General features: G+C 37.9%; 4 protein-coding genes across 4 annotated transcripts; 1 reads left to right on the top strand and 3 right to left on the bottom strand.

Annotated features, from left to right (window-relative positions):
• Positions 1-6,807: 6,807 nt before the first annotated feature.
• Positions 6,808-8,372, bottom strand: LOC115621494. Its single transcript, XM_030515162.1, has 2 exons — positions 7,183-8,372; positions 6,808-7,105 (listed from the first exon to the last, which is right to left on the bottom strand). Exons 1-2 carry the CDS (start codon positions 8,362-8,364, stop codon positions 7,097-7,099), a joined length of 1,191 nt encoding a protein of 396 aa, XP_030371022.1. The 5' UTR covers positions 8,365-8,372; the 3' UTR covers positions 6,808-7,096.
• Positions 8,373-9,179: 807 nt separating this feature from the next.
• On the bottom strand, positions 9,180-11,922 carry LOC115621988. Its single transcript, XM_030515841.1, has 2 exons — positions 11,001-11,922; positions 9,180-9,556 (listed from the first exon to the last, which is right to left on the bottom strand). The coding sequence occupies exons 1-2, from the start codon at positions 11,920-11,922 to the stop codon at positions 9,180-9,182; spliced, it is 1,299 nt and encodes a 432-aa protein (XP_030371701.1).
• Positions 11,923-15,893: 3,971 nt separating this feature from the next.
• On the top strand, positions 15,894-16,623 carry LOC115621980 (acanthoscurrin-1). The gene is made up of 3 exons (XM_030515832.1): positions 15,894-15,899; positions 15,970-16,315; positions 16,400-16,623. The coding sequence occupies exons 1-3, from the start codon at positions 15,894-15,896 to the stop codon at positions 16,621-16,623; spliced, it is 576 nt and encodes a 191-aa protein (XP_030371692.1).
• Positions 16,624-21,789: 5,166 nt separating this feature from the next.
• LOC115621979 lies at positions 21,790-25,887 on the bottom strand. Its single transcript, XM_030515831.1, has 3 exons — positions 25,389-25,887; positions 22,237-22,582; positions 21,790-21,805 (listed from the first exon to the last, which is right to left on the bottom strand). Exons 1-3 carry the CDS (start codon positions 25,885-25,887, stop codon positions 21,790-21,792), a joined length of 861 nt encoding a protein of 286 aa, XP_030371691.1.
• Positions 25,888-27,882: the final 1,995 nt, after the last annotated feature.

Raw genomic sequence — 27,882 nt, 5'->3', positions numbered from 1 at the left:
TGTCTGCAAACGTTTTGCTTGCCGCGTTTCAGTTCACTTGTCATTTTGCTAAAATTTTTCATTTCTAAACAAATGTGCCGCACACTGCCAAGAGAAATGAGAGACAGGTAGCTATCACAGCTCTCACTCTATAATGAAGATGTGTGTGTGTGTGTGAAAAGAAGCCTTGGGTCAGCAAGAGATTTGTTACAACAATTTTTTATTTTCGTCGAAACAAGTTCAGCTTTCAATTTAATACGGCGTTGTTGTTAATGGGTCTCCTTTCCACTTGGCCTTGAACTGCGCGAAAAGTCTGAGTCAATTAGTTATGCAGGCACTTTTATCACCATGTCTGGGCTGATTTTTTTAAAAGTTTGTTACGAATTATTATTGCAAATTAAGGCTCATGCAAGTAAAATACTTGACAAATAATAAACATTAATCGGTTGCTATTACGTCTAAAAACTTTGAATTAGATTAACTAAATTGCTGATCACGTTGCGTTGTGTAAAAATTTAAATCTCTTAATTGTATTAAGATATAAACCAAGTGGAAATTTTATGCTACTACCAACTAAGCACAGTGAAGTTTAAGCAATAATTTGAAAAACATTAACAATTGAATGATACTGTTGTTGCTTTAAATAACAAACTAAAAATTCTATACTAAATATATAAAGAATCTATAAAGAATTTCTGGCAAACCAACATGTTATTGAAATAAACATTTGTTTTAATATTGCAGTAGAGATATTTTTGCTAGAAATTAAAAAAAAAGTTCTTCAATCTATTTTTCTGGTAAATTTCAGAGAAATAAGATTTTTATGCTTAACTTCACCTTCAAGGGCTTATTTAAATTTGCAGCTCCCGTAAATAAAAACATTCAAATTTGATAAGATTTGATTGGTATTTAAAATTTTGTAAATACATAAATTGAAAATAAGTATACTGGTTCGTTTTAAACTACAAGTATTTCTTAATTAAATGAAACATTCAGGAAATAACAAAAAGCACTGTTTAACTTTTAGAAGAAAGTACACTTAGGTTCTTTTATGGGAGCCCTCAAAAACATTTAAAATTTGAATATTAAATGAGATATGAAGATATCCTCTTCTGCGCCAAATAAATGCATATGTATATGCCTTACTGTAGCTTACAACAGAAACGTTATTCCTTTTTGACCTTGGATTTGGAACTTTATTTTCCATTTAGTCATTAGTCAACTTTCGCAAACCACAGAGGGTATATCACAAATATTATATTTATACTTAATGTACTTAATTTTTTTCTTTCCTTGTCTATAAAAATAAATTAAAGGCTGTTTTTGACGCGAATGCTCCAAGATTGTGGGAGAACTATGCTAGTATACATCTTATCTTCTGTAAATTAAAAAAGTAAAAGGCTAGAAAGAGTGTTACACAGAAGCAAAAGTAACAAATAAGGTTTTTAGTAGTTTTATTCGTAATCGATGACTGATATCAGGGAATTGGACCTCCTGATTGAGAAGGTCTTTAACCGGAAACAGAATAAAGGCATTTACTTAGCCCTGAGTAGGAGGAAAGGGTTTAGTTTTAATTGCTTTGTCACCCAGATGATAACGATGATTGGAAGATAAAGATTTGTTATACTACAAGCTCAATTTTGAAGAGTATAGAACGGGCTTCACTGAAATTTTAAACACAGGTTGAGAATTACATATAAACTATAGTTACTTGGTTAGTTAAGCTAATAAATACTTGTCTTCCCAGTAGTATATTCGTACTAAGGACAAATATTGCCACAATATTTAGTATATTGTACTGAGTATTAACTTCGAAAGGAGAAGGCTTTGGTTAATGCAATGTAAAGGCGAGTGATTGTAGTGATAAGTAAGCTTGACACACCTTTCAATGAAATGAAGTAACCGGCTACGGTAATCGGCAACAACAGCAACAACGAAAATAGTAATGAAAACAACCGGATACAAATGCTTGACACCACAGTGACAATACTATAAATGCCATTTGAGTGCCAAGCTAACGTTTCGGCCAATTTTGTTTGGTTCCGTGGGGCGCGTGTGCATTTTAATGTGGCCATTTAAACTCACTTGCCAAGCACACATACACTCCTACGTATATACTGATATAGTTATATATAAAACTTTTGTATATACTTGTGTAAAACATTGCTTGAAATGTAATGTCTGTCTTGTGTACGAAGGCATTTCAAAAGCGTGTCCAAATACCCGGTCTCGGCCTTTGCAATTGGCTTATATGCCAGCAAATAGCTGTTGTTGTTGTTGCCACTCAGCTAACCCAATTTACTGTTGACTTTATTCAATTTCCGTTTGGCATTTTGATAACCGAAAGATATTGTAACTGCCACGAGCGTTGAATAATTGTGTACCTACACACTTACTCTGATTTTACTTAAGGTTTAGCTCAGCCTAATTAAGTTTATTTATAAACAGGACAACAGACAATGGCTGGACGGCGTTGTAACAAAATTAGCATTCATAACATTTCGGTCAATAAACATACATACTTATTACTGCAGCTCGAAATTAAATAATATACTATATGTACATAGGCACGCAATATGCAAATATTAATCAAAAATGTTTTCCATCACATGAAGTATGTAGTATGTATGTGGGCCGAACATTTGTTTGTACAGCAGCTGCTAATTGCACAAATGAAAAGTTCATATTTATTTATTTCCATATGCAATTTTAATTATGCTTAAAGCCACTTTTATATGTTTTTGAAAGCAATTAATTACGTATTTAGGAGAAATGTGCGCTCATTAAGGCCACTTATCTTTTTTCAAATAAAATACATTTATTGGGGATGCAAACTAAATTTCGTGATATGATGAAAAGTTTTTAATATTTAATTACTTTCAAAATGTATACATATATGTTTAATTAAACATTTTAATTCTTATCTTACCCTTCTCAATTCTCTCAATACTGACCACAATTTAAAAATTGTGTAAACAAACCATTGCACACGTTGCTCTTTACCTCTTTACAGTAAACCCATACAGAATGCATAATTAGTTAAAGTTGAGGGATTTTGGAGCAAACATTTTAAAAAGTAAAAATCAATATACATATAAATCAATATTAAGACTTTTCTATGAAAATGTATAAATATTCTTGTCTTCTGCAAGCTAATGGTTTCTGGAATGCTTGAAAACAAGAAAATTCATCCGTTCCCATAAAGGGTATCAAATATACGTTTCTAAATCTCCTCTTGTGTTGGTTTTAATAACTTTTGGTTATGAACTAAATTTTAAATAATAGAGGTAGAGAGATAGAGGTTAGTTTAAGTTTAGTGCTCAACCAAATCTGATATTACATTAAAATCGGAGGTCTATATATATATATATATATTGTAATATAGTGTAATATAGTTTATTAATTGTGTGCTTATTTTACAATGTTGTTTAATATATACATTTATACATTCACTGTTAGGTATTTCTAAATGAACTCCGTTTGCTGTCCGCCTCTGGCGACCACACAAGCACAACTGCGTATATAGTAATTGATTGATATCGATAACGCAGTTATCGTAGTTCATCTTACGAGCTAGATCTACGAACTAGGTCATTAGTACAAATGAGAGAACTAGTAACTGCCACTTTGTTTACAACTCGGCCAACCTGACAAACAGATCGACCTCGATCTCGGTCAAAAACATACAGAAATTGTCTTATTTAATATTTGTGTCCAAGGTTTTAATCTGGCCGGTTCTAAAATTCCTTTATATGGTATTTGTGTTAATTGACAATTATCTATATCAGTAACTTCATATCTATCATTTTCAAAAACACGGCTTATCTTATATGGCCCGCGGTACTTTGGAGCGAACTTTTTGCATGTGCCTGTAGTTACATCAACGTTACGAATGGCTACGTAATCTCCACACTTATAACTTAACGGCGGCTTGTTTTTCAATACACTAATTTTTTCGTTCCTAACCTGTGACTGCGTTATTTTTCGACTAGCTTCTTGTCTTATTTCTTCGAGATTATTTTGATTATTTGTAGTAAATTTTTCCTCTAGATATTCCGATAAATCATCTATCATGGCGCCTCTCTGATTAACTCCGAATAAAAGTAAACTAGGGGTTTTATTTGTACTGCTATGAACCGAATTGTTAATGGCGAATTCCACCCTATTAACTAACTTGTACCAATCTTCTTGATTTAACGGATTTGACAACTTTCCCAACATAGGCGTTATTACGCGGTTTACCCGTTCTACCTGCCCATTTGCTTGAGGAGCAGCAGTTGCTACCTTAATATGTCCAATATTTCGTTCAGACAAAAACTCAGTAAAAGCCATTGACGTGAAACAACTTCCGCGGTCTGAAATTATTCGGCGGGGGCGACTGTAATAGTCGAAGTATTTTTTCAAACAAGCGTTAACTTCCTTTGTACTCGTCGAGTTTACTGGATATAATTTTACGAATTTGGTAAATGCGTCTATCACCACCAACAAGTGTTTTTGCTTTGATTTAATACTAGGAAGTGGGCCTAAATGGTCTATATGTATCGTATCGAAAGGGACAGGTGCTTTTGGGATACTGTGTAGTGTGCGGTTGTTTACTGTCTTCGGGACAGAATGCAATATACATCGTAAACAATTCCTTACAAACTCTTCTATTTTACTCCTCATTAATGGGAACCAGTACTTTGATTTCATATCGTTATAGCATTTTTCGGCGGCTAAATGTCCAAGTTTCTCATGGCTCATTCTAATTAACTGCTCCTGCATACTTAACGGAACGTAAAGCGCTAATTCATTACTTGCGTTTACACGATAAACTGCTCCATCTATTAATGCATAATTATCAACAGGGTGATTCTCTAACTCTTCTCTTAACTCATTAATAGCCTTGTCTCTCATCTGCTCAGTTTGTAATAATAGATCCATATCCTCTGAACTCGCACCGACTACACCAACACACTCTGAATCTACGCATTTTAACGGATATGTACCATGAACGATTTCATTATTGCTATTTTCTAACGGATTCTTCTCTTCACTATTACTGACCGCGAAACTTTGCCCCGGCCTATCTAACGGTTTATCCAACGGGTTTTCTATCCGGTTATCAAGCGGGTTACCTTCCTCTATCTGCTCGACAACATGTCTTCCAAAACTTTGAATAACATTTAATAGCTCTACACCTGACTTACTAATATTCATGGGGCCAGGCTTGGTATCTACCTGACTTGGCAAAACACACGGTTCTACTGGCAATCTTTCATCATCGTTTATAATAAACTGAGTCTGCCTACTCAAGGCATCAACATGTGGCATACTACTTCCTGGCCGATGTACTAGACATTCTATCGGGTAGTTTTGTAATTCGAGTACCCATCGGCCTATTTGTGGGTTCACCTCCTTTTTTTCTAGGGTACAGGCCAGTGCGTTACAATCTGTTACAATTTTAAACGGTCTATGTTCAAGATAAACTCGGAAACGCCTTAATGCATATATTATTGCTAAGGTTTCAAGCTTAAAACTGGTCATTCGTGCTTCATCTGCAGATGCCTTAAGAGAATAGAAATATACTGGGTGTATTCTATTATCATCCTGCTTCTGAAACAATATCGCACCAAAGCCTCTTGAACTTGCATCCGTATGAAGTTCAGTTTCCCGTTTCGGGCTGTAAATTGCAAGAACTGGCGGTGTGGACAAAAGAGCCTTTAATTTTTCAAATGCTGCCATTTCTGTTCCCTGCATTGGAAAAGGTCCCTTATTTTTTAATAATTCTACTAGCGGTTTACAAATACTTGCAAATGATTGGACGAAACGGCGAAAGTATGAAAACAACCCTATACAAGAGTGCAACTCTCGTACATTTGTTGGTATTGGATAATTTTTTATTGCTTGTATATGGGTGTCGTTCGGCAAGACTCCACTTCTGCTCACACTATAGCCTAAGTAGTCGATGGTTTTCCTAAAAAATTTACTCTTTTTAAAGTTAATTTCTAATCTGTTTTCACTCAACCGGCGAAGCAATTTAGTCAGTGTATCAAAGTGTTCTGCTATACTTGTTGTTGCCACTACAATATCATCCATAAAGACCACAATTTTATTGTTTCGAACTAAATCATTTAAAGTGTTTGAAATGAATCTTTGAAAAACTGAGGGGCCATTTTTTAATCCAAACGGCATTCTGAGATACTCATACTGTCCCTGTGGAGTTACAAAGGCTGTATACTTAATTGAATCTTCATTTACTCCTATTTGGTGAAATCCGCTTTTGAGGTCAATCACCGAAAAGTATGTCTTTCCTTCCAAATATTCTAGGCAGTCCTCAATTAACGGCAGAGGAAAATTATCACGAACTGTTAGCTTATTTAAGCATCTATAATCAACGCACATACGTATTTCACCGGATTTCTTTTTAACGAGTACAATTGGAGATGCATACGGTGAATTACTTGGTCTAATTACTCCTAATGCCATTAATTCCTCAATTATTTCTGAAACTTTGCCCTTCTCATAAAATGAAAGTCGTCTCGGACCAAAGCTAAAAGGGGTACTATTAGTTAATCGGATGCTTATTTTTCCTATCGGTTCAATCATTGTATTACTCCAAGAATTTATATAATTATTATAAATAAGATCTCTACACTGTTCAGCTCTATTCAAACCAAATTCGCAGCCAACATCAACCTTTTCGTCCACTATTGCCGCCACTCCGGCACATACATCATGCAGCTCCAACAACCAACGGTTATACAAATAACTGTTTTTTACAAACTTAATTACTGAATTGTTACAGGCTACATTATTTTTAGATATGTTCTTAAACAGGGATGCACAGAAGGATTTATATTCACATTTAATGACATTCTGATTTACAGCTTTAACATTGTTTTGTATTAATCGAACTTGGAGGATACTGAGGGCATCTCTCCCAAGCACTAACTGTGTTGGTAGTCTACCATTATCTATAACTAAAAGTAAAATTTCATAATATTTTCCATTAAATTTAATACGGGATTTCACTTGTCCGCAAACAGAAAGTTGGGTTCCTCCCAGTCCATGATATTTCTTCATAAATGGATTTTCCAATACAAAATCATTTGGTACTACGGATTTATATATAAAACTAACTGGGCTGCCAGTATCAAAAAGAGAAAGAATTGTTGTAAAATCTGTGCATCCACATTTACTACTTAACAAACAAAAACTCACTAATTGTATGGCTGCCACATCGTCTTCTTCCTTTACCAGCTCTGCAGTAGCGGCAACTGTATCTTTCATACGGCGTTTCGGGCAGTCCCGATGCTGATGGCCTCTCTCCCCGCAAGTGAAACATCCATCGATTGGACGTTTCGGCTTCTTACACTCAGTCGATATGTGACCCATCTGACGGCAGTTGTAGCAGCGGACTTCACGTACTGTAGCTTTATTCGTAGAGCCTGCTTCGTTCAATAACACCAACGGCCGGATTTTGTCGAGCTGGATCACTTTCTGACGTAGCTCTTTTAGGGTCTGACAAAAGAACAACGATGACGTAATACCAACTCCATCGCGCAAGCCACACACAATGTGTTTGATGACGTCGCAATCTTCCAAATCGGCTTGACGCGCAATACTGCACATTCTTATAAAATAATGAAAAGCCGATTCGTCTTTAGCTTGCTTGCATTTTTTTAACTGCTCGCCAATCTCCAAGCGCGTGCACTCCTCCCCAAATACATCCATAAGCTGCTTACGTAAATCGCCCCACGGTATGGCTCCTTGATGGAGGAAATATTCCTTTGCCGATCCACTCAATAAACGCTTTGCATAGATCCACAAACGTTCATCTGGCACTCCAAGCATGCTACAAGCAGTCTCAAATTCGACAATCCATAAACGAACGGGCAAATTATCATCGCCAGAGAATGCTTGCACGACCGCTTCCAAGTCTTTTATATCGATACGGCTAGGATAAATTTCAGCAACACTGGACGCTCTTGATTCCACAGAAAGGTGACTCATTCCTACTTCAACACGCTGCAACTCCGCCATTTTGTCTTCTTCAAAATCACGCTTCTCAGCCGCCTCCACGGTTTGAACGGCGTTGCAAAATTTCGAAGCGTCGTCGCATACCACCATGGCGCCACATTTCTTCATAATTGTGTCTGCATTGATTTCGCCTTCAACGTGATTTGACTCGATATTAATTTCATGCGGCTGTACAGAGGTAATTTCTACCAAATTCTGGGTCTTGCATTCAGTTTGTGCTCTTTCCCTCTCCTCATCCATCACTGTTTTTACCGCTGTGCGCAGTTGGTAAATTGAGGCACCGTTATCTAAGCGTACACCTCTTTCGGTTAACAACGCGCACAGTTCTTCTTTATTTAGCTTTATAATTTCGGTATACTTCATTAACTTAACAGAGGGCTGTGGCTTCACCCCACATCTGAATTGTAATATAGTGTAATATAGTTTATTAATTGTGTGCTTATTTTACAATGTTGTTTAATATATACATTTATACATTCACTGTTAGGTATTTCTAAATGAACTCCGTTTGCTGTCCGCCTCTGGCGACCACACAAGCACAACTGCGTATATAGTAATTGATTGATATCGATAACGCAGTTATCGTAGTTCATCTTACGAGCTAGATCTACGAACTAGGTCATTAGTACAAATGAGAGAACTAGTAACTGCCACTTTGTTTACAATATATATATTAAGGAAAAAATCATGTATAGCTATTATACTATTCGGCGAAATGCTTAAAAAGGACAGTTTAAATATTCTTGGACCCAAACATTATCATTAGTGGAATGGAGCTATTCTACGTATTCTTACTCCAGTGAGATTGGTCAAAAATGTAAAAATTAAGTTTTCGTTTTATTAGAAAAAGGCTTGGGCTTTATCGTACAATACCCCAATACAAAAGCTGAGACTTCTGATAAACCAGTCATAATCATAAATTATTTAAATTTCAGTTTAATTTGTTATATTAAGTTTTATAATATAATCGACAGTAGTGTTGTTGATATTTTGAATAAAATAAAATAAAATAAAAATAACTTCGGCTTCGAAATCGCATTTTAGCTCTTAAATACTTACCAATCAACCTAGTAAGTTGATATTTATATAAAGGCACTTAAAAAATCAATAAATGCTTTTAAATGAATTGTTCGATTTAACAACTGGCGCTGTTCGATCTTCACATTAAATTTATTTAATTAGATTTTCTTAAGCACTAGCGATTTACTACGATGGCCCGTAGCCGACTTAAGACTCATGACAGCGGTGAAGAGGGCGAAGAAGAAGCCCGCCAGGCCTGTGGTGCCCACCAATAAAGTCAGCCCGCCAATGAGTACCGGTATAAGTGTTAAAAATTTTAACTTGTATGCAATGAGCAACGGCAGCAGTAGCTTTTGTAATTTCTTTTTCAACTTTTTCAACTTGCGACTCGTGCTGACGATGGCTCGGCCATGGGCGTTGTTGCTGCTGGAAGTGCTGGTGCTGAATGGCCCTGACATGAGCACTGCATGGACTCGACTTTGACGACCTTGAACTTCCTTTGATGTTGTGTGCGCCAATTTATTTGGGTCGACTCCTGTGGGTCATGAGAAAATGAAACGTACGTAGTTGTTAAGCCATTTTGCAGTTAATTAAAACGACGGCCATACCCCATGATAAACACCTGAGCCCTCTACTACACTTGGAGAAAATGCAGTTGAAATACTAGTACCTTTTACTATAGGTGGGTGGCAGACTAAATCTGTAAACCTTTCAAGTTCGATTTATGGATTGGACCAGTTCTCTTAACACTTTTACATATGATTATACGACCAAATATTGATTCTTTGGCGATAGACATTAAGTATTGATTATTTGATGGCCCTCTAAGCTAGCCCTAAAACATTTTCTAGTTGAAGTCGGTTTCTTCATAAAGGATTCCAGCACACGACTTTTAATTAGTGTAGAAAACAACTATGCGTTTATTCTTCAACTCCTTTAATGTTGTGAATTGTTTATTTATAAAATTTCACATTTCTTTTATTCTTCTACAATATATTTTTAAATTTCCCTTCTTCAAGTCTGTGCCTAAGTAGTTCATTTTTGAGCTTGATAAGAAAAAAAAAAATCACGTTTCTTTATAATATATTAGATTTCTAAGCCAAAAGTGTTTGCTAATTTCAAATAAAAATAAAAATTTATGAGAAAATTAATTGGAATAAAATTTTGATTAAAAATTTTAAGAGTACATATCGTTTAAAGAGTGTCATCTCACTCAAATCGGGACTGCTTTGGCTGAATATTTCATTTATATACAATACATTAAAATAATTATCATTACGTATATATTTAGCTAACATTTATATCATATTTTTCAAGTAGGTTCTTAAAGATTTCATTTTGAAGATGTTTTTCAAGCAGAAAATTATATTTAAGTTTAAATTGTTGGGAGTTTTAATTGAAGTTAAGTTAGATTCAAGAAGTTAAACTAAGAAAATTTTGTTAAATCTAGATCCATTTGAAAAGCGAAACTTCTTTAATTTATACCTATTTTCATGCCTGCAGTTAAAAATTATTCATCTGACACATTGAATATGGTTCGGTTATGAATATTTTCAAAATCAATAGACCTTTATCAAGAAATACTTTGCGTAATAAGCGTTTTGTAAAACGTCAGTAAATGGGAGTTGATTTATAAAACCCTGCATTGCAATTTTTAATCCGCGGTCAAGGATATCTTTCTATTCCCGGACCAGTGAACTGATTAAACTATAGGTAAGGTGCCTGGAAATTAACAAGGGGACAAACTTGAAGTCTTCCCCTTTTAATTGAAGCTTGGGATGATGGTGATTATAGGATCATATTAAAGTCCTTTTCCTTAATGAAGTGGGTAGCTTTGCAGTGCAGCTAGGGACGTCTTTTGGTTATTTTCAATGCTGTTTAACTGAAGCTCTCACTTATGCCCTTTGATATTTCTCTTAGTGCGTCGCTTGGAAGGAGCAGCAGTATGACAATTTAAATTAGCTTTCATTGGCACCCACCTGTCGTCGTCCTTGATGGCGTTGCTGTCGTCTGTAAATGATGTTGCTCCCACTCTTCATTGTTATTGTCGTCCTCGTCGCTAATGATGTTGCTTACGATGTCGCAAAAGTTGCGCACTTTCACAAGCGCCCGCTCGAATGGCGCTAGATAGGCGTCAAGTGCGAGAGTTGCCTCATCAGCCTCTGCTTCAGCTTCAGAATCAGTATCGGCATCTTGCGCAGCTGTTGTGTCAATAGCTTTAGTAGCTGCTGTCGCATCGCTTACGGGCCCATCAGCCATCAGGGGCATTGCTGGCGCTGCGTCTGCAACATCACGCGCTTCCGGCTCAGCTTGGCTGTGCACATAGGCTTCATCAGGCAACCAATGTCGTTGGGTTTGTTTTTGTTGTTGCTGTCGATTTTGTAATGGAGGCAATTGACGGTGTGTCAACATCTCGCCGCGTCTCATGGCCTGGCTTATGGCCAGGACGTAGTTGTTGGGCTCATCATACGACTCTGTTGCCCGCACCTGTTTGTAATTTCCGTCGCCAGCATTGCTTTGATTATAGCGATGATTGTGGGCGTAGTAATTGACAGGAAGTCGTTGCTCCTGCTGCTGTTGCTGTTGCGGCTGCGACTGTTGTTTCTTAAGCTGACGTTGCTGCAATGAGTTGCTGCCACTTGCCGCCGTTGCTCGCAGGATGAACCAATTGTTATGTTGCGTCAACGGTTGCCAGGTATCGAGCTCAAGCTCTAAATGCTCCGCCTGGCCTTTGTGGCTGCTGATGCTGCCGCGTTTAAGCTGATGATTTGTTGTTGTTGCCGATGTAAGGGCCCCGGAAGTGCCGCTATTAAAGCGATTGAATTGCTGTTGAGCATTATTGTTGCCAACTTGTAATATAAGTAAAAAAGCGATAAGCACAAACACTTGCTTTTCCCACATTTTGCACTTAGTCCTTCAATAAAGTTTATATATATGTAGTATATGCGTATGAATATATATGTAGTTGTAGTTACACGATTCGATGAAGATTTTACACGCACGCACTTCAAACGCCGGCTAGAATCAAACTGATCGGTGGACTCGGCTCAAAGTTCGAGCAACTGGCGCGCAAATAAACCAAATTCTACACAGCATTCGACATTTTATTGTTGGGTTTTAGTTGAGCGGTTTTACGGCCTTTCGCCGAAAGTGGTCAGCACCCCGTTCGCCCGTCCGCCCGTCCGCTCGTCTGTAGAAAATTTCGAGACTTTTACTACGCTTCAGCAATCGTCTAAAAACCTCAAAAGTCAACTAAATTTTACTACGAATCTATTTTACAGAGCTTGGCAAGAGGCAAGAGTAGGGGAGCTAAACTTCCTCCAACTTATTGTATTGTTTCTGAAGCGGAAACTTGTGGCCAGACCCCCATTGTATTTGCTCTGAGCCTGTGGCATAAATAATGAATATTAACGGATTATGTGGGCAACAAGAACTGCCCAAATGGACGATAACTTTTGTTTTGGGCTTTAAATTGATTAATTTGCTCCGAATTTCTCTCGTCATGCACAATTTTATCGAGTGCTGCCTGCTCACACACGTTTGGCTTATTGATGAGTTGTCAATACAATTGCGGGAAAAATCGTTGGCACACTCGTGAGTGGGAGCAGCCCCCTTTTCCATCCATTTATGATTTATTTCACATTAATTTCACTTTCCTTTGTAGCACTTTATAGTATTGCGGCAGCACTTTTCTTGTCGCTCTGCTTGCTGCTTGCTGCACGTTCAGAGTCACAAACGTCACTGTATTGTAGAGTTGGCGTTATGATTCTATATAAGTGTGGAATCTGTGGCACCAGTCCGCCATCTGGGAAAGTGTGCCCAATGCGCCCAGACTTTAGACCATTCAACTGAATTAGCGTAATTTGACGACGTGCGGCCCAAAGTGGCCCAAAGCCCACAGCTCGCTAATTGCCTGCAGTTTGCACTCTCGCGTCTGTTTGGCACAATTTCGTTGCCTTCTGCCACTTGTTCGCGCAACACAAACACTTTTGGCCAACCCAGCCAGAGTGCTGACTGCCTGGTGCTTATTTGCGCGTGCCAAGCGATATCCGGTCAGCTACAGCTGAGTAGAGAATGGCAGACAGACTGGCAGTACAAAACACAGTGGTTTCAATATTTACGTTGTCTTTAAAGCTATGTCATAAAAATCTTTATTTGAAGATGCTCAACAGCTAATCGGACTAAGCGAAAGCATCAAGTGAAAGAATGTGTAACTTCTGTGCAGTCAGATCCGAAATTGGATTTAATAGATGTGGGTAGAGTTTCAAAAACCGTTTCAAAAACATTAAAAGAATGCTTATAACACTATAATAAACAGTTGGTCTTTTTGTATTTATCATAGACTATAAAATCTTACCCTACAGCATCAGAGATTTTCGATATTACTCTTTCTTTTTTTTTAACATTTCATTTTATCGTGTTTTTCGTTTTAGTTTTTCTTTTATTATAAGCTTTGTTTTACACTGTTTTCAGCAAACCCACCCACACTTATTGGTCGACACAAATCAAATATTATAGATATAAACTCGTACACAAGATTTTGTTTTAAATCTTTTCGATCAACTGCTTTAAATTAAATCGGTAATCGCTATAAGGAAATCGTAAAGCAAACATTTCTCTGTTATATATTTTGCTGCCACTGTTGTCAGCTCTCACTATTTCACAGAATTAGATTCCTGCGCTGCTGAGGACCTCATTTTTGTCGCCTTCGTAACTACGTAGTTTTGTAGTTTTGCATCTCTTTTATAGCTGCGTTATACTCCTTGTTATCTAGGGTTACTTTTGAGTATATGTTGCTGGCTTATGTATTACAATCCATCCTACATATATTTAAAAGCTTCTTTCTTTTAAATACCTTTTACCACATTAAGATTTTGTCAAGGTGAATCTTAAGCTCACCATTTTCTTATGGCAAAGGCAATGTGCAGCAGTCAGTCTAAGTGTATACATTGGATATGATGGCTTCTGCCTCCGCAAGTACTTCTGATTCATTTTTTTTGCTGACACGCTTTAAGTGTAAATATTTTTTCTTGGCTTTTAGGCGCCAAGTTGACGGAAGCCTTGGGCCAACATGCCATGGCATACTTTTTGGCTGAGCGCGTGCAGTTTGTCTCTTTACTTTTTTCACATCAAACGTTTGTTACTGTCTGTACTTTGGCGTTTTTTAAAGTTTAGTCTGAACTGTGACTGCCTAGATGAGTTAAGAGCAGCCAGCTACTATAAATTATAGTTGCCTTTGAGCTCTTGAGTTTAACTAAGCCTAGCATTGGTGTTAATTTAAGCTGAGCATTAGCATATACTTGTAATTAGTAATTTGGGTTTAATATATTCGATTTTGAATATTATAATATTGCTTCGAGTTCGGAATTGTACCGTTTTCATCAAACAATATTATTTCTTTAATTTGTACAAAAGCTGCGGAGTTTTAATTTTTTGTTTTTTAATTTGTATACTTCATCAAATTCCAACAACAAGCATTGCTGCTAAGTATTGAAAAGAAGAAACAACTTGCCAACAACTGTTGTAATAGGAGCGCATTACCACGCTTTTAAAATAGTGGCTCCTAAAAGAAGCATTTGTCGTTCAAGGTCCGGATGTTGAAAGGTTTATCATTGATGACCAATTCGTTTCATTTTGGGAGTTCCCCCTAACGTGTTTATATTTTGTTTTGAGCTTAATATTCGCGCTATTGGCGTTGAAAATGCAAATAAGCTGAACAAACCGAGTCATTAATTTATGTTTTTTTGGTATTATAGTTATGTGAGCTAAGCTAGAAAGAATAGATAACTTTAAGCTCATTAATTAAAGGCGAACTTACAAGTTTTACAACTAAGCTGTGGAGACTGCTGGATTTTTCCACTGCTAATGATGTGCTTTGCCATATACATTCGTATATTTTGTATTTAAAGATATTATATTAACATTCTTTTTTGGTCAGCTGTTGTTTGTTTTGGCCAATTTGAAATTCTCATGCTTGCCAGCAAACCAATTGGCCATTAAAGCGTTAATGGTTTTATTTAAATTCAAAATTTAACTTGTGAAGAAAAAAAAAAACAAAACGGAATTGCGATATATAATATGTACGTTTGCATGATGATGATGATGATGTTGTTGATGATGACGTTGCTAATGATTTGTTTCTATGATGAGCCGCAAACTAGTTAGTTGTGCAGAGTCACACCCCTCCGAATGCCGCGTGCAGTTTGAACAATAATTTGCATGCCAAGCACTTAAATCCTTTGTTGTCCATGAAATGTATGCGAATGTTGTGGTTTATGCCAACTGCAGCACAAAAGTCAGCAACAATAATGCCATCTACTCAAAAATTTATGCTGCCATTCATGGACAAACAAAGGCCAGAAAATATCTGCCAACAATTCGTTTAGTCGAGAGTCGGGAAGTGCACTTCGATTCGCTTTCGTTTTCATTTGGCGGTTGCTTTTTCTGCCATTAGATTGAACTTAATGAGTTAAACCGAAACTAGTTTAAAATAATCTCTCTCCTCCTCTTTCATCTTGTTTCAGTTGCTCTTGACCAATGAAAATAATAAATTATAGACGATGTTTTGGTAACAGGGAACAAGTTCAGTTTAGAACAGATTGCTGCGGGCCAGACATAGCAGGCAGCTAACTGAGCGCTTCAGTTCAGTGTCGAAGAGGTTTAGTTGTTTGCCTTCATGCATGGGCCTCTTCAGTGTAGCTCATAGACTTAAGATACCTTGAGATGATTCGACATTTAAAGCGCTGGCTTTAATCGCCTTTGTTGTGGTTGGTCAAGCCGGCTCAAGACTTTTCGGGGGGAAGCTTTAAAATTGCTCGCTTTTTGACAATTCGCATTAGTTGGTAGTGCGCTTTGGTCGCGTACGGTACAGCATGAGAGTGAGTTGGAATCAGGCTCTGGCCGGCCAAGATCCAAATTTATATTAAATGCAACTTTTTCATTAAACAGTTCTTTGTGTGTGTTTTGGCTCTAGCCGCCACATTGGCAACAGCAAATGCAGGACTTCTGGGTCTGCTGAAAGGTGGCGGAGGCGGCGGCGGCGGAGGATATGGCGGCGGCGGCGGCGGCGGCGGCGGATGGAGCGGCGGTGGGGGCGGAGGCGGATGGAGTGGAGGTGGTGGCGGTGGATATGCCAGTAATTATGGATATGGCGGCCACGGCGGCGGTGGCGGCGGCGTACAAGTCATCAAAGTTATTCACACCGATGGCGGTGGCTACGGAGGCGGTGGCTACGGAGGCGGTGGGTACGGAGGCGGTGGCTACGGAGGAGGATATTCCGGGGGATATTCTGGTGGCCACTCCGGAGGTTATTCCGGTGGATACTCTGGTGGCTATTCTGGTGGCCATTCCGGAGGCTATTCTGGTGGCTATTCCGGAGGTCACGGCTACAGCGGTGGGGGCGGTGGTGGTCATGTTGAGGTTTACAAGGTGATTACCACAACTTCTCACGGTTCCGGCGGCTATGGTGGTGGCGGCTATGGCGGTGGCGGCTATGGCGGTGGCGGTTATGGCGGTGGCGGTTATGGCGGTGGTGGCTGGTCTGGCGGCGGCGGAGGCGGCGGTGGCTGGTCCAGCGGCAAGTCCGGTTGGTGGAAGAAATAAGCAGTGCCACAAGTCCCACCTACCACTTAACCACTTAGTTATAGCAATCCCATGCAAAACCCGTTCAACAATAAATGACTCCACAAAAATTAAATTAAATTAGTTTAAAAAAAAGAGTGTTCCTTTCTTTTCTGTTCTAATCTCAAGTTGAACAAGTTTGCCGAACGGTGACTTCTCAGCGACTATCTTAATGCAAATCTTTAAAGATTTGTGCATTCGAAATTGAATAAGTGTGACATAGCATTTTCAAAAGTTGCTCATAAATGTCTTAAGTTTTATGGTCAGTAATAATTTATTGAAGATTTTTGCTTTATTCTCCAACAAACCAGAACTAGTCTTATATTATTTAATAATATTGATTGCTATGCTTTTATTGGAAATGTGTCGTGCAGGCGTCATATTTTCTTAAACCTGTTCATTAAATAATTTGAAACGCAATACATTAATAATTATGCAAGCTGCTTTTTAAATGTAGAATTAGTGTTAACCTAACCAAAGTTGTCTAAATGGCTTGTAAACCGAAACAATCATTCTTGAATAGATGCTCGAATTGATTTTTGATCAATACAAAAACATGGCACTAGCCCGTCTAATAATAGCTATGACTCGATAGAAAACCGATTCGATTCGAAAACCATTCGATTTTTATGATTGAACAACCTTTCTAGATACAACTCAAAGATAAACCATTGGGACCATTGTGTAAAGGCATCCAAACTTTAATGGCTTAATTTTATTTTCTGTTAAAAGTTTTATATATTTTATCACACAGCGCTATTAAGAATCTCGATGTATGAACAATCAAATATTTACTACGATTATAAAGAAATGCAAAACACGTCCGCCAGCTAATGTGGAATACTTGTAGTTGTTCAAAAGTCGTTTATTTTTCTTAATTGTATAAAAACAATGAAATAAATAAATATTTTAAAGTCTAAGTCTCAGTCTTCTTATAGTTACTTTCTTGTCTAACTTAAAAATTGGCAGAATTGCCAATAGATGACAAACATTTTGAGTTTGAAGACACTCTACCTCCACTATTTCCATCAATATATATTGCCACTACCATACATTGAGAGACCGATTCGAGTACGCAGCCTTTGTCAGCTTCTTTGATGATCCATTTCTTTAATTCTCTTCAATACGAGATTTTCAATAAAAATCAAGCATCGATTTCAATAATTACAAGATAGAACGCTACAGTCGAGCAAGCCCGACAGTAAAATAGCCTGAACTCTCCACAAAAATATTTAAAAAAAATTAAATTATTTAAAAAAAATTTAATTCATTTATTAAATTAATTTAAAAAAAAAATATATTAAATTTTGTTTATAACTTTATAACTATAACTTTCTTCAGAATTGACCTATCATCATGATGGCATACGGACACATAAGCACTAACTGGACGTAACTACTAAAACTGATTTCAAAATTCCAAGATTTACGGTAGTTATAGAAAACAAGAGAGAGCAAGCCCGACAGTAAAATAGCCTGTACTCTCCACAAAAAGGAAAAATTAAAAAAAAGAAAATTTAAAAAAAAAATTAAATTATTAAAAAAAAATGAATGAATGAATTAATTAAAATAATTAATTAAATTAAATTAGAATACATGTTTATGTTCAGTTTAAACAGCATACATTTACATCACGTACCTATGCGTGTTTACATGCGTGTATGTATGCAGCACAAAGTTAAACCAAAGCAGCAAGCAGCGGGCAGCGCTGCCGACAGAGGTAGCGCATGAGCAGCGATTTTACTTATGGCTATAACTTTCTTCAGAATTTACCTATCATGATGAAATTGATTTTAATTGATTTTAAAATTCCGAGAATTACGGAAGTTATAAGAAAAAATACGAATTGCGGGGGAGTGGGGGGGGGGGGGGGGGGTGGATCAGAAAAAATAAACAAACTCGTTCTGCCTAGGGCTTATAGGAACCTTGATACCAATTTTGGTTATCCTAGCTCTTGTACTTGTACTCTTGGACGGACAGACGGACATGGCTATATCGACTCGTCTTCTCATCCTGATCAAGAATATATATACTTTGTGGGGTCTGCCACGCCTCCTTCTGTGTGTTACATACATGCGCACAAAACTAGTATAGCCTTTCACCCTTTGGGTACAGGCTATAAAAACACGAATTGCGGGGGAGTGTATCAGAATAAAAAAAAAAACTTGACCTGCCTAGGGCTTAGGGGAACCTGGATACCAAGTCTGGTAATTCTAGCTTTTGTACCTGAGATACTTACGCTCATACAGACGGACGGACGGACATGGCTAAATCGACTCGGCTTGTCACCCTGATCAACAATATATATACTTTGTGGAGTCTGTCACGCCTCCTTCTGTGTGTTACATACATTCGCACAAAACTAGTATAGCCTTTCACCCTTTGGGTACAGGCTGTAAAAAGGGCTTTTAACGTTTTCCAAAATGTTACTGCGCTTGTCTGAGGTTGATGGCTATTTATTTCCAAAAGACGAAAACAAGATAGGACAAACAAAGTAAATAACACGTGATTCTGTAGAAATTTTCTAATAACTTGCCGTTTAGTTTTTATATAATCCAGAAAATACCTATATTTTATTAGTATAGACCTATACATTTAAAAGACATAACGAACACCTTTCTCAAAAAGACATAATTACTGAAAATTACTTGACTATATTTTTTCAAATTGGCACTTTCTTTTCGTGATCGCGAGTAAAGTAACACCATTAACAATACATGTCCTTGTGGCGAATATCGAGCAAGCCTTTTATGAGAAAACGTCACCAAGATATTGGAAAACTGGGCAAACAGGATGCCCCACCCAATGGAAATCGTGTTCTATAAAAAATAGCAAAGTTTGCTCTTTGGAAAAAACAAAAAATTTTTTTCTCATTAAAAAAAAAAACGAACTACCTTATGTACTATACTACCCTGTGATCGCTAGTTCGGAAACATATCAAAAGGCGAAAAATGTTTTTTGAAATATTTCGCAATTAGACAATCCCGAAAAAGTTTAAATGGAATGAAGTAAGGTTTAGAAAAGAAATTCACATTTTGAATGTATGCTCATCGGCATAAGAAAGCGTTGCATAGAAAGTTCGAATATGATTCTTTGGCTGTGGGCTCTTTAATTTTGTGTTTTCTCCATTCAAGTCTGTCGACTACGTAATAGACATCATTTCGTATCCAATTTTTAAAGCATAACTTGTGCAAATTGCACTTGAGGGGCCAACATGAACATCTGGCTGTGTGTGTGTGTGTGTTTGTAAGCTTGTAAGTTCGAGCTTGTGTGCCAAAGAGGGCTCGAATAATAAACGTATGCCATAAAGTATGCTGTGATATAAATACCCCGGGGTCGAGAAGCACCAACACACACACACACTCACACACGCTCGCACACACGTACAAGCCAGCGAATTTATGAGTGGGCGGAGCAAAAAAAAAGCATGCTGAACACACGCCAAAAGGTAGAACGGAAGTAGTTTCGATTTTCTTTTGCATACGACGGAATACATAACGGAATACATAACGTGAGGCGCAAACACGCAGACCTAGACACAGATCTCTACGGCACGCACATGGCTTTAAGCGCACTTGGTTTGAAGTTGAATTTATATGCTGAAATAGGAGTTAGCTGAAACGGAAATGTTGACATTTTGGTTTATTATTATTGTTGCATTTTGTATCATGCGGAGCCATAGTTCCACAGCTGTTCATATGTCTTGGGAAAATTTGTGATGGTTACATACGTAGATTTGCATGCGCTGGAGGCAGACAATTTAAATAGAAAAACTATACGGGAAAACTTTTCATTTAAACGAAGCCAAAAGCAAATATCAAACAATGAAAATGCTTGCTAAAAAGACAGCATGTTTGTGAATGTTTTAGACATCTTTAAACAAATTATACTTCTTTATATTTATAGCTTATAATACTTTACGAAATGAACAAATAAATAAATTTTTTCAAACTGAATTATAATCAAACCTTCTTTAAGAAGTGACTGTACTCGACTGTATTTAATAAAAAAAATTATCCTCTAGCGGCTGAAATACGCTTTATAAAGCCGATGCCAGCCCTTCAGGGTTAACAAGAAAAAATTGTAGTTTTCTTAACACCACGATAATAACCCAGAGGCATATTGAAATAAGAAAAAAAAAAACAAAAATCAAGGAATTTCGGCTTATTTCATACTCGGAGTGTCAGAGCTTGGGAATGCTAGCTAATTCTGGAGACCATTGTATCGTTACGTCGACCAAGAGCGTCCAACGGCCTCCGTATATGCAAATGTTCCAGCATATAGGCCTATTATATAACTTTTATATAATTCCATATTTGTATTGCATTCTGGTATATTCCGCAAGTACTAATTCATAATATTTTAATGATTGTTCATTCAAAGTAACTTTGTATCAAATATTTATTAAATCTCTCTCTCCCTCTCTCTCCCTCTCTCTCTATCTAATCATCAACGAACATTAATAAACATTTGTAAGCAAAGCAAAAAGTTTTAATTGCTTTAAAATAGCCAGATTTATAATCAGATAATTCCAATCGCAGTCTTAGCGATAAAAAAAACTGGTTGAGCAGGGAGAGGAAGGACTCCTCTAGCTTCCTTTTGGCTGAAAAACAACACATTCTCTTCATATTTTAATTTTATTTATTTAAATACAATTATTCATTTTTTTGTTGATTGTTTTTGTTTCTTTTGAAAACGTTACAGCTTAAACATATTTATTTGCGTTATTGTTGTGGTTGTGCTTAAAATTACGAAATAAATAATGTTAATAAATAATAAATTATTACATACATTTAACTACAGTTAAGCAGGCAACTAACGTTAATGATGAATAAAGAATGCGCATGGAAAATGGACAGAAGACTGAGAATAAATGGGAAAAGAAGCATAAAGGTTGATGGAAAAAATCATCAATGTCAGGCGAAAGACGGAAGTACAATGTGTAATTGAAAAATAACAGCAGCTGCAAGATGCAAAGAGTGTGTATAAAGTTGAGATACAGTTGAAATTGATGTTATGGTGGTGTTCTGAGTGCTGCTAGGCAAATACGGAACCGATTGCTAACAGTAAATACATAGCATAAAAGTAAAGAAAAGAGAGTACATTATACAACAAAACATAATCGATTACATAAAGCGAATGATAATGATTAAATCTGCAGTGAGCTGCACAGAACGGGGGCACATTAAAGATACAAACGCGTAATGTATCTATAAGTGCGCGTTAGTGCGTATGTCTGTCTGTCTTTCTATCTGTCTGTCTCTTTGTTTGTTGTTTGTTAACCGTTGGAAACGCATCAAGTCTAATGAAAGTGCAAAAAAAGCTGAAATCTAATTACATTTTGTTTGAAAGAAACGGCAGCCTGTCTTTGTATGTGTGCGTCTATGTGTGTGATTAACATTTATCTATAAGATAAATGCAAATACATAACATCTGAGCAGCGTTTGTAATTGATACGCCAAACAATCTTTTTTTCTTCTGCTACTGCTTTGCTGGGGCCTATGACTTTTGCTGCGGTTTCTGTTGTTGTTGATGTTGGTGTTGCTGTTGTTGCAGCGTCGCTTGCTGCGCCACAAACGGTTGCTGCTGTTGTTGCTGCAGCTGTTGCTGTTGCCTGCTATGTGCACGATAGGCCAACTCCTGTGCCTCGTTCAACGAACGCCGATCCCAGCCACCGCCGCCACCTCCACCGCCCGAGGACCAACCACCTCCGCCGCCGCCGCCACCGCCCGACGACCAGCCAGAGCTACCGCCCGACGACTTGCCCGACATGAGCTTCTTCAGACCAATGATGCCGGCGAGCAGCAGCGCTATTTTGGAGATGATCAAGGCCTTGCCCGCCAATATATATAGCATGCCCATGGCAATTGGTATCATGCCCATCATTTTCATGGCCATGCCCATCATCATCATGCCCATCATTTTCTTCATTTTGCCGCGACCTGTAAGAAAGTTGCAAATGTTGCTTAGGTTAGTCAAAAGGTGTTGGTGTCTGCTTTGAAGGTGTTGTTGCTGTTGCTGTTGTTGGTCTGCGTTGTTTTCCCGCTGGGCGCCTGGTGAAAGTGCCCGCTCAATTACAACAACGAGACCAGCAACAACAATAATAACAACATCACGGTACTGTGAGAATATTTTGCAAATAATTTTTTTTTTGTTTTGTACCTTGACGCTTGGTATTTCGTTACTTTATGACAACGTCCCCGTATCTAGATTTGCATGAGTGTGTGTGTGTGTTGCTTTCATTTTATTATGCACATATGTACTTATTACCGTCACTTTGTACTTATATCCGAGCTATGCTGCATGCTGATGATGTCTGCATTAGGGACTGTGACGATTTCTCTTCGTGAAAGAAAATGCAACCCACAAGCCGATGGCGTTGGCTCACTGGAGGCGTGACTAACTGAATATCCTGCCTGTCATAATAACAAGCTGATCACACACACACACACACACACACACATACATATATATGTTGTATGTATATGCAACTGATGCGCTGCAACAATTAGCCAAATGTGGCAAGTGGCAGGTGGCGAAAAGCGGTTTGGAAAGTGTTTTGCACGCCTAGACGACGATTGCATTTGGCTAATGCACTGCGCTTATTTGGTAATAATGAACAACAACAACAGCGTATCGATAAAAGATTTTGATAAATGCGTTGTGATTTGAAAGTAAGAAAAAAACAAAACCAAAATATAAAAAAAAACCGGAGTAATGCCGTGAAAGTAACTTCACTTTTTATTGCATTTATTTGCGCGCTGCGTGAAAATGTTGCCGCTCATCCACGCGTCCAAACGCTGTAAGTGGTTGTGTCAAATTTGAAATTGATTGAAGTTTTAGGCTCGGGAAATGCCAGACAGCCACTTTCGTTACAGCCAGTCGCCGCTCGAAATGGTCAAGAAAATGGTCAACGAAATGGTCAAACAAAATGTACAAGTCATGACATCAAAGCGTGTCTGCGGCTTTGGCTTTACCCCACAGGAAAAAAAAAACACAAAAGCCCCACAACAGAAAGAACACGAAATTCTTGTATGACAGTTTTGGCTGTTTTTCGTTTGTTGTGCTGTTTGTTAAGGTTTCTGGGTCATTCCTTAACCAACCACATGAGCTTGAACGAACGGGTTTCGTTCGGGCGCAATGAGCCGTTGAAAACAATTGCGCATTTTCACAAGACAATTTTCCACGCCATCTCATATTATTTCAGTATGTACATACATTGCGTCTAGTGAGTATATACCTATAGAATACATAGAATATATATGTACATAGTCATGATAAGGTAACAACAATGTGCAGTTGCTGGCTTTGTTGTTGTAGGCAGAATGGGAACACGACAGGCAGTCGAACGTTGTGTGTTGCTGTTGCTCGCGACTGTGGATACCGACAGTTTTTCAATTAAAAACAATGCACACATGTAATCTAATGCATTGTCATGTGGCGATGCTGAGCTGATGGCGTCAATGGCGATGGGGACTCATGCTCTCGGTTTTAAACGCAGGCAGCCCATGTTGCCGCTGATCCAATTAGGCACGCCTAGCGAAGCCAAGAAATTATGTCACTGTTACGGCTTGATTCTCGCGCAATGAATACATTTAGCGGTGCTTGATGCCAGCTAATGCTGTGCGGCTAAACAGTGGTCCCGAAACGATTTGCAACGCTCCACATTTTCTCAATTTTGGGTGGACAAGAAAATAAAATTGATCGGTTTTTGAAAGAAAGCATTCATTCAGCATTTCCTAAGTATGACAACTGAATCTTCAGTATATTGTTGCAATAAAGTAGTTGCTTGCTTTGAAGTATTGTTGAAATGAATTTTTTTGTAGATTGGTTTATTCGATTAAATAATTTTTGAGCTTCTGTTGAATCTAAAGTTTACTCGATTTATTAATTTCATTTTATTTATTCTTAAGTTCAGTTGCTCACGATTTTTTCATAAGATCTTGAAACTTTTTTTATAAATATTTGGAAAACAAATTTTGAAAAGTGCTTTTTTAACAAGGTCAAGGCGATAACTTTTTATTGCTGCTTCCAATTTCTATTTACTTTATCGCAACAAAATAACTGACAATAATTGCTCTAAATAAGCAAATTAAAATATTTTTATTAGAGAAAGCATTTATTTTATATTCGTTAAATGTTTATGATGAATAAACAAATTTTAATAGATTTCTTCACATCAAATGTACAAAAAAGTAAATGTTGTCTAAACCCTAATTTTTTTATATGTATATATATTTAAATATTGGTTTGGCCCGGGATTTGCAGAGACGCTGCGTTTTGTATATATAATTATATAACATGTTCTCCAAACTGAAGAATCAAGCGAATAAACTATGAGTTCATAACCCGAAGACCATAGCCAATTAAAAGATTACAAGATTATACGATAGAAGGAAGACAATTAGGAGTAGTTATAGGAGCTTATGGGAGGCAGGAGGAAATTTTATGAAGATGGTATTCCGTAAAAAAGGTTCCTACTAGAAGTAGATTTTGAAAAAAAAAATTGTAACTTTTTTTGTTGCTTTAAAAATTATAGCCCCTTTTTAATGCAATCACTGTATCAATTCCTAAAATGATTCACTTTGAATTAATTTTGTAAATGGCTCCATAGTTTCTCCTTGGGAACCACTGTGCATAGTGGCACTGGGAAGAACATTATTTAAAGTCAAGCTTTGAGCAATTAACTCAATTATCTCACACACTTGACACACACACACTTCAGCACTGGCTGGAGCTGTTGCTTACCTTCTTCTAGGCCGCGTCCAAGCTCATCGGAAGTCAATTTGGGAAAGCTGACCTGCAGCGAGTGACCGTTAAAGAAGTGGCTCAGACGCTCGACAAGCATGTCTGTGAGCTGGGCGTCGCGATCGCTGCCAGAACGTGGCAGCGCGGACTCCAATTCGTTCTCGCTGTAGGATGAGGGGCGTACGGCAGACGCCTCGCCGCCGGATGCGGCGCCCGGCAAGCGGACCAACTTAATGCCATCGGCAACGGTTATGGCATCGATGGGCGCAATGCGATCGATGAACGAGATGGCCTTCTTTTTGAGGCATGGCACGAAACCGCCTTCGGCACGGGTGCACTCATCGTATACCCGTAAAATGGTTCGAGCGCCGGCACTTTGGGCATTGCTCGGCAAATTGCTTAAGTGCTCCGTGCCCGCTTCACAGCTGGCCAACAGGCTGTACAGCAGGCAAATGATGAACGATAAGGAGGCGCGTCTATGGCGTTGTTTGAATGTCATTTTGAGGCGATCACACGCACGCACACACAATGAATGCTAAAAGCACACACACACACGCACACACGACAGTTGCGGTTTTGTCCTTGCGGGGATTACGTTTCGGTGTCTTTTATGTTATTAACTTTTGATCGCTCGCCTCTAGGTATATCTCTTGCTCGAGCACAGCACACTTCACAGCTAGTTCAAATCAAACTGATGCCCAGACTTGGCGCGCTTTATTCTTTTATAGACCTTTCTTTGCCTCCTCATAGTCGGCAACATCGTCGTCGTCGTCGTCATCGTCATCGTCAGCGTCGTTTTCTTGGTCTCGTTCGTCGGACTTAATCACAATTTGATTTTCTTTAGCGTCGTCATCGTCTGCAACTTCGGCAACTCGCTCACTCGCTCGCTCCCTCTTCAAGCTTAGCATTTGTTTTCTTTCTTATGGTGTTGCTGCTGATGTTGTTGTTGTTGTGGCTTTTTAAGCTTTTGTTTTTGTTTCGAGTGCTGCCTGCTGACAATGCCATGGTCGTTACGCTAGTAATGTTGCTGGGTTTATTGTTGCTATGGCTGTTGCTGGGAATATGTTGTTGGCAACAGTTGCTGGCGGTAAGCGTCAATGTTGCCATAAACTTGATGATCATTACTTTGCCGCTTCGCCCGAACTTCAATGAACCGTGCATGCATGCAGAGAAGACGAACTTGTTTTCCCAGCCTCGCTTTCGTTGAAGAGCCATGGCCAAAAACAATTTTTTCTTTGTTGCTTCTTTTACTAACATTTGTGGCTAGCTCCTAACAATAATGTTAGCTTTTTCATTTTGGATGTTTTTACAACTCCAGCCGACTGGCTGCCGTTTTGCCGTTGACACTTTAATTTCAATTGGCATTCGCAATTTTCGCATTTTCGCTAACTAACCTGCTATTAAGTTTGCCATTCGCAGCAGCTTCAGCTGGCTGCCGCCTATAGGCAAGTTTATAGCAATTGCCAATTTCTGCTGTTATTATAGTATATTGGCCATAAGGAAAGTCATTTCTGCCGGCATTTTTCGCACACGCCAATCCGTCGGTTTTATTATGCAAATTTCAAATGGGGTTTTAGCCTTTGAGGGTGGCATTTTTGTACTCTTTGATTTATTCCTTTGCATTGCTAAGCAGCTTATTTCCAGAACCCACACCCAACAACACCCCACCCCAGCCCACAGACCGTCAATCATAGCAGATGCAATTCGCCCTGTAACTAAAGCAATTTCACTATGCATATTAGGGTCATTTGTGCGGTGTGCCCGGTGTGAAATGGGCAGCGATATGCATCTAAGTGCGCCATTTGAGGCACAACCTGGTCGCAGCCAAGGAGTAGTCCATGCCGTTGCTGCCTCACTTACAAATTGCAGTTGAGTGCTGATGTCGATAGCTGTGGGCGACGTTTAAGACTACAGTTTTAAACGGAACTGGTTCGTATTGGTATTGTAAATCTATTTATCTATTTATGTTGTGAATTTTTTCAGTATACTGGAAAGTGTCGAGTATTACAAAAAGCAGAAAATTCTATCCGGCTAAATGCTTATTCTTTTACATACAACACAAGAAAAGAAAATTGATAGGTTTTTGAAAGTAAGCATTCATTCAGCATTTCCCAAGTATGGCAACTGAATCTTCAGTATATTGTTTCAATAAAGCAGTTGCTTGCTTTGAAGTATTGTTGTGTGGATTCAAGTTTTCGTATTGAAATGAATTTTAGGTTAATTCGATTAAATAATTTTTGAGCTTCTGTTGAATTTAAAGTTTACTCGATTTATTAATTTAATTTTATTTATTTATTTATTCTTAAGTTCAGTTGCTCACGATTTTTTCATAAGTTCTTGAAACTTTTTTTAAAAATATTTGGAAAACAAATTTTGAAAAGTGCTTTTTTAACATGAAAAACAAAATGGTCAAGACGATAACTTTTTATTGCTGCTAATAAATTAGCATAAACGGCTAATTTAATCAATTTTACTCTAATCTTCCTCAAATAAC

The sequence above is a fragment of the Scaptodrosophila lebanonensis genome, unplaced genomic scaffold (genome assembly GCF_003285725.1).
Source record: "Scaptodrosophila lebanonensis strain 11010-0011.00,11010-0021.00 unplaced genomic scaffold, SlebRS2 tig00000024-arrow-pilon, whole genome shotgun sequence".
NCBI classification, from domain to species: Eukaryota; Metazoa; Arthropoda; class Insecta; order Diptera; family Drosophilidae; genus Scaptodrosophila; species Scaptodrosophila lebanonensis.
This window is presented reverse-complemented; position numbering and strand designations above follow the sequence as displayed.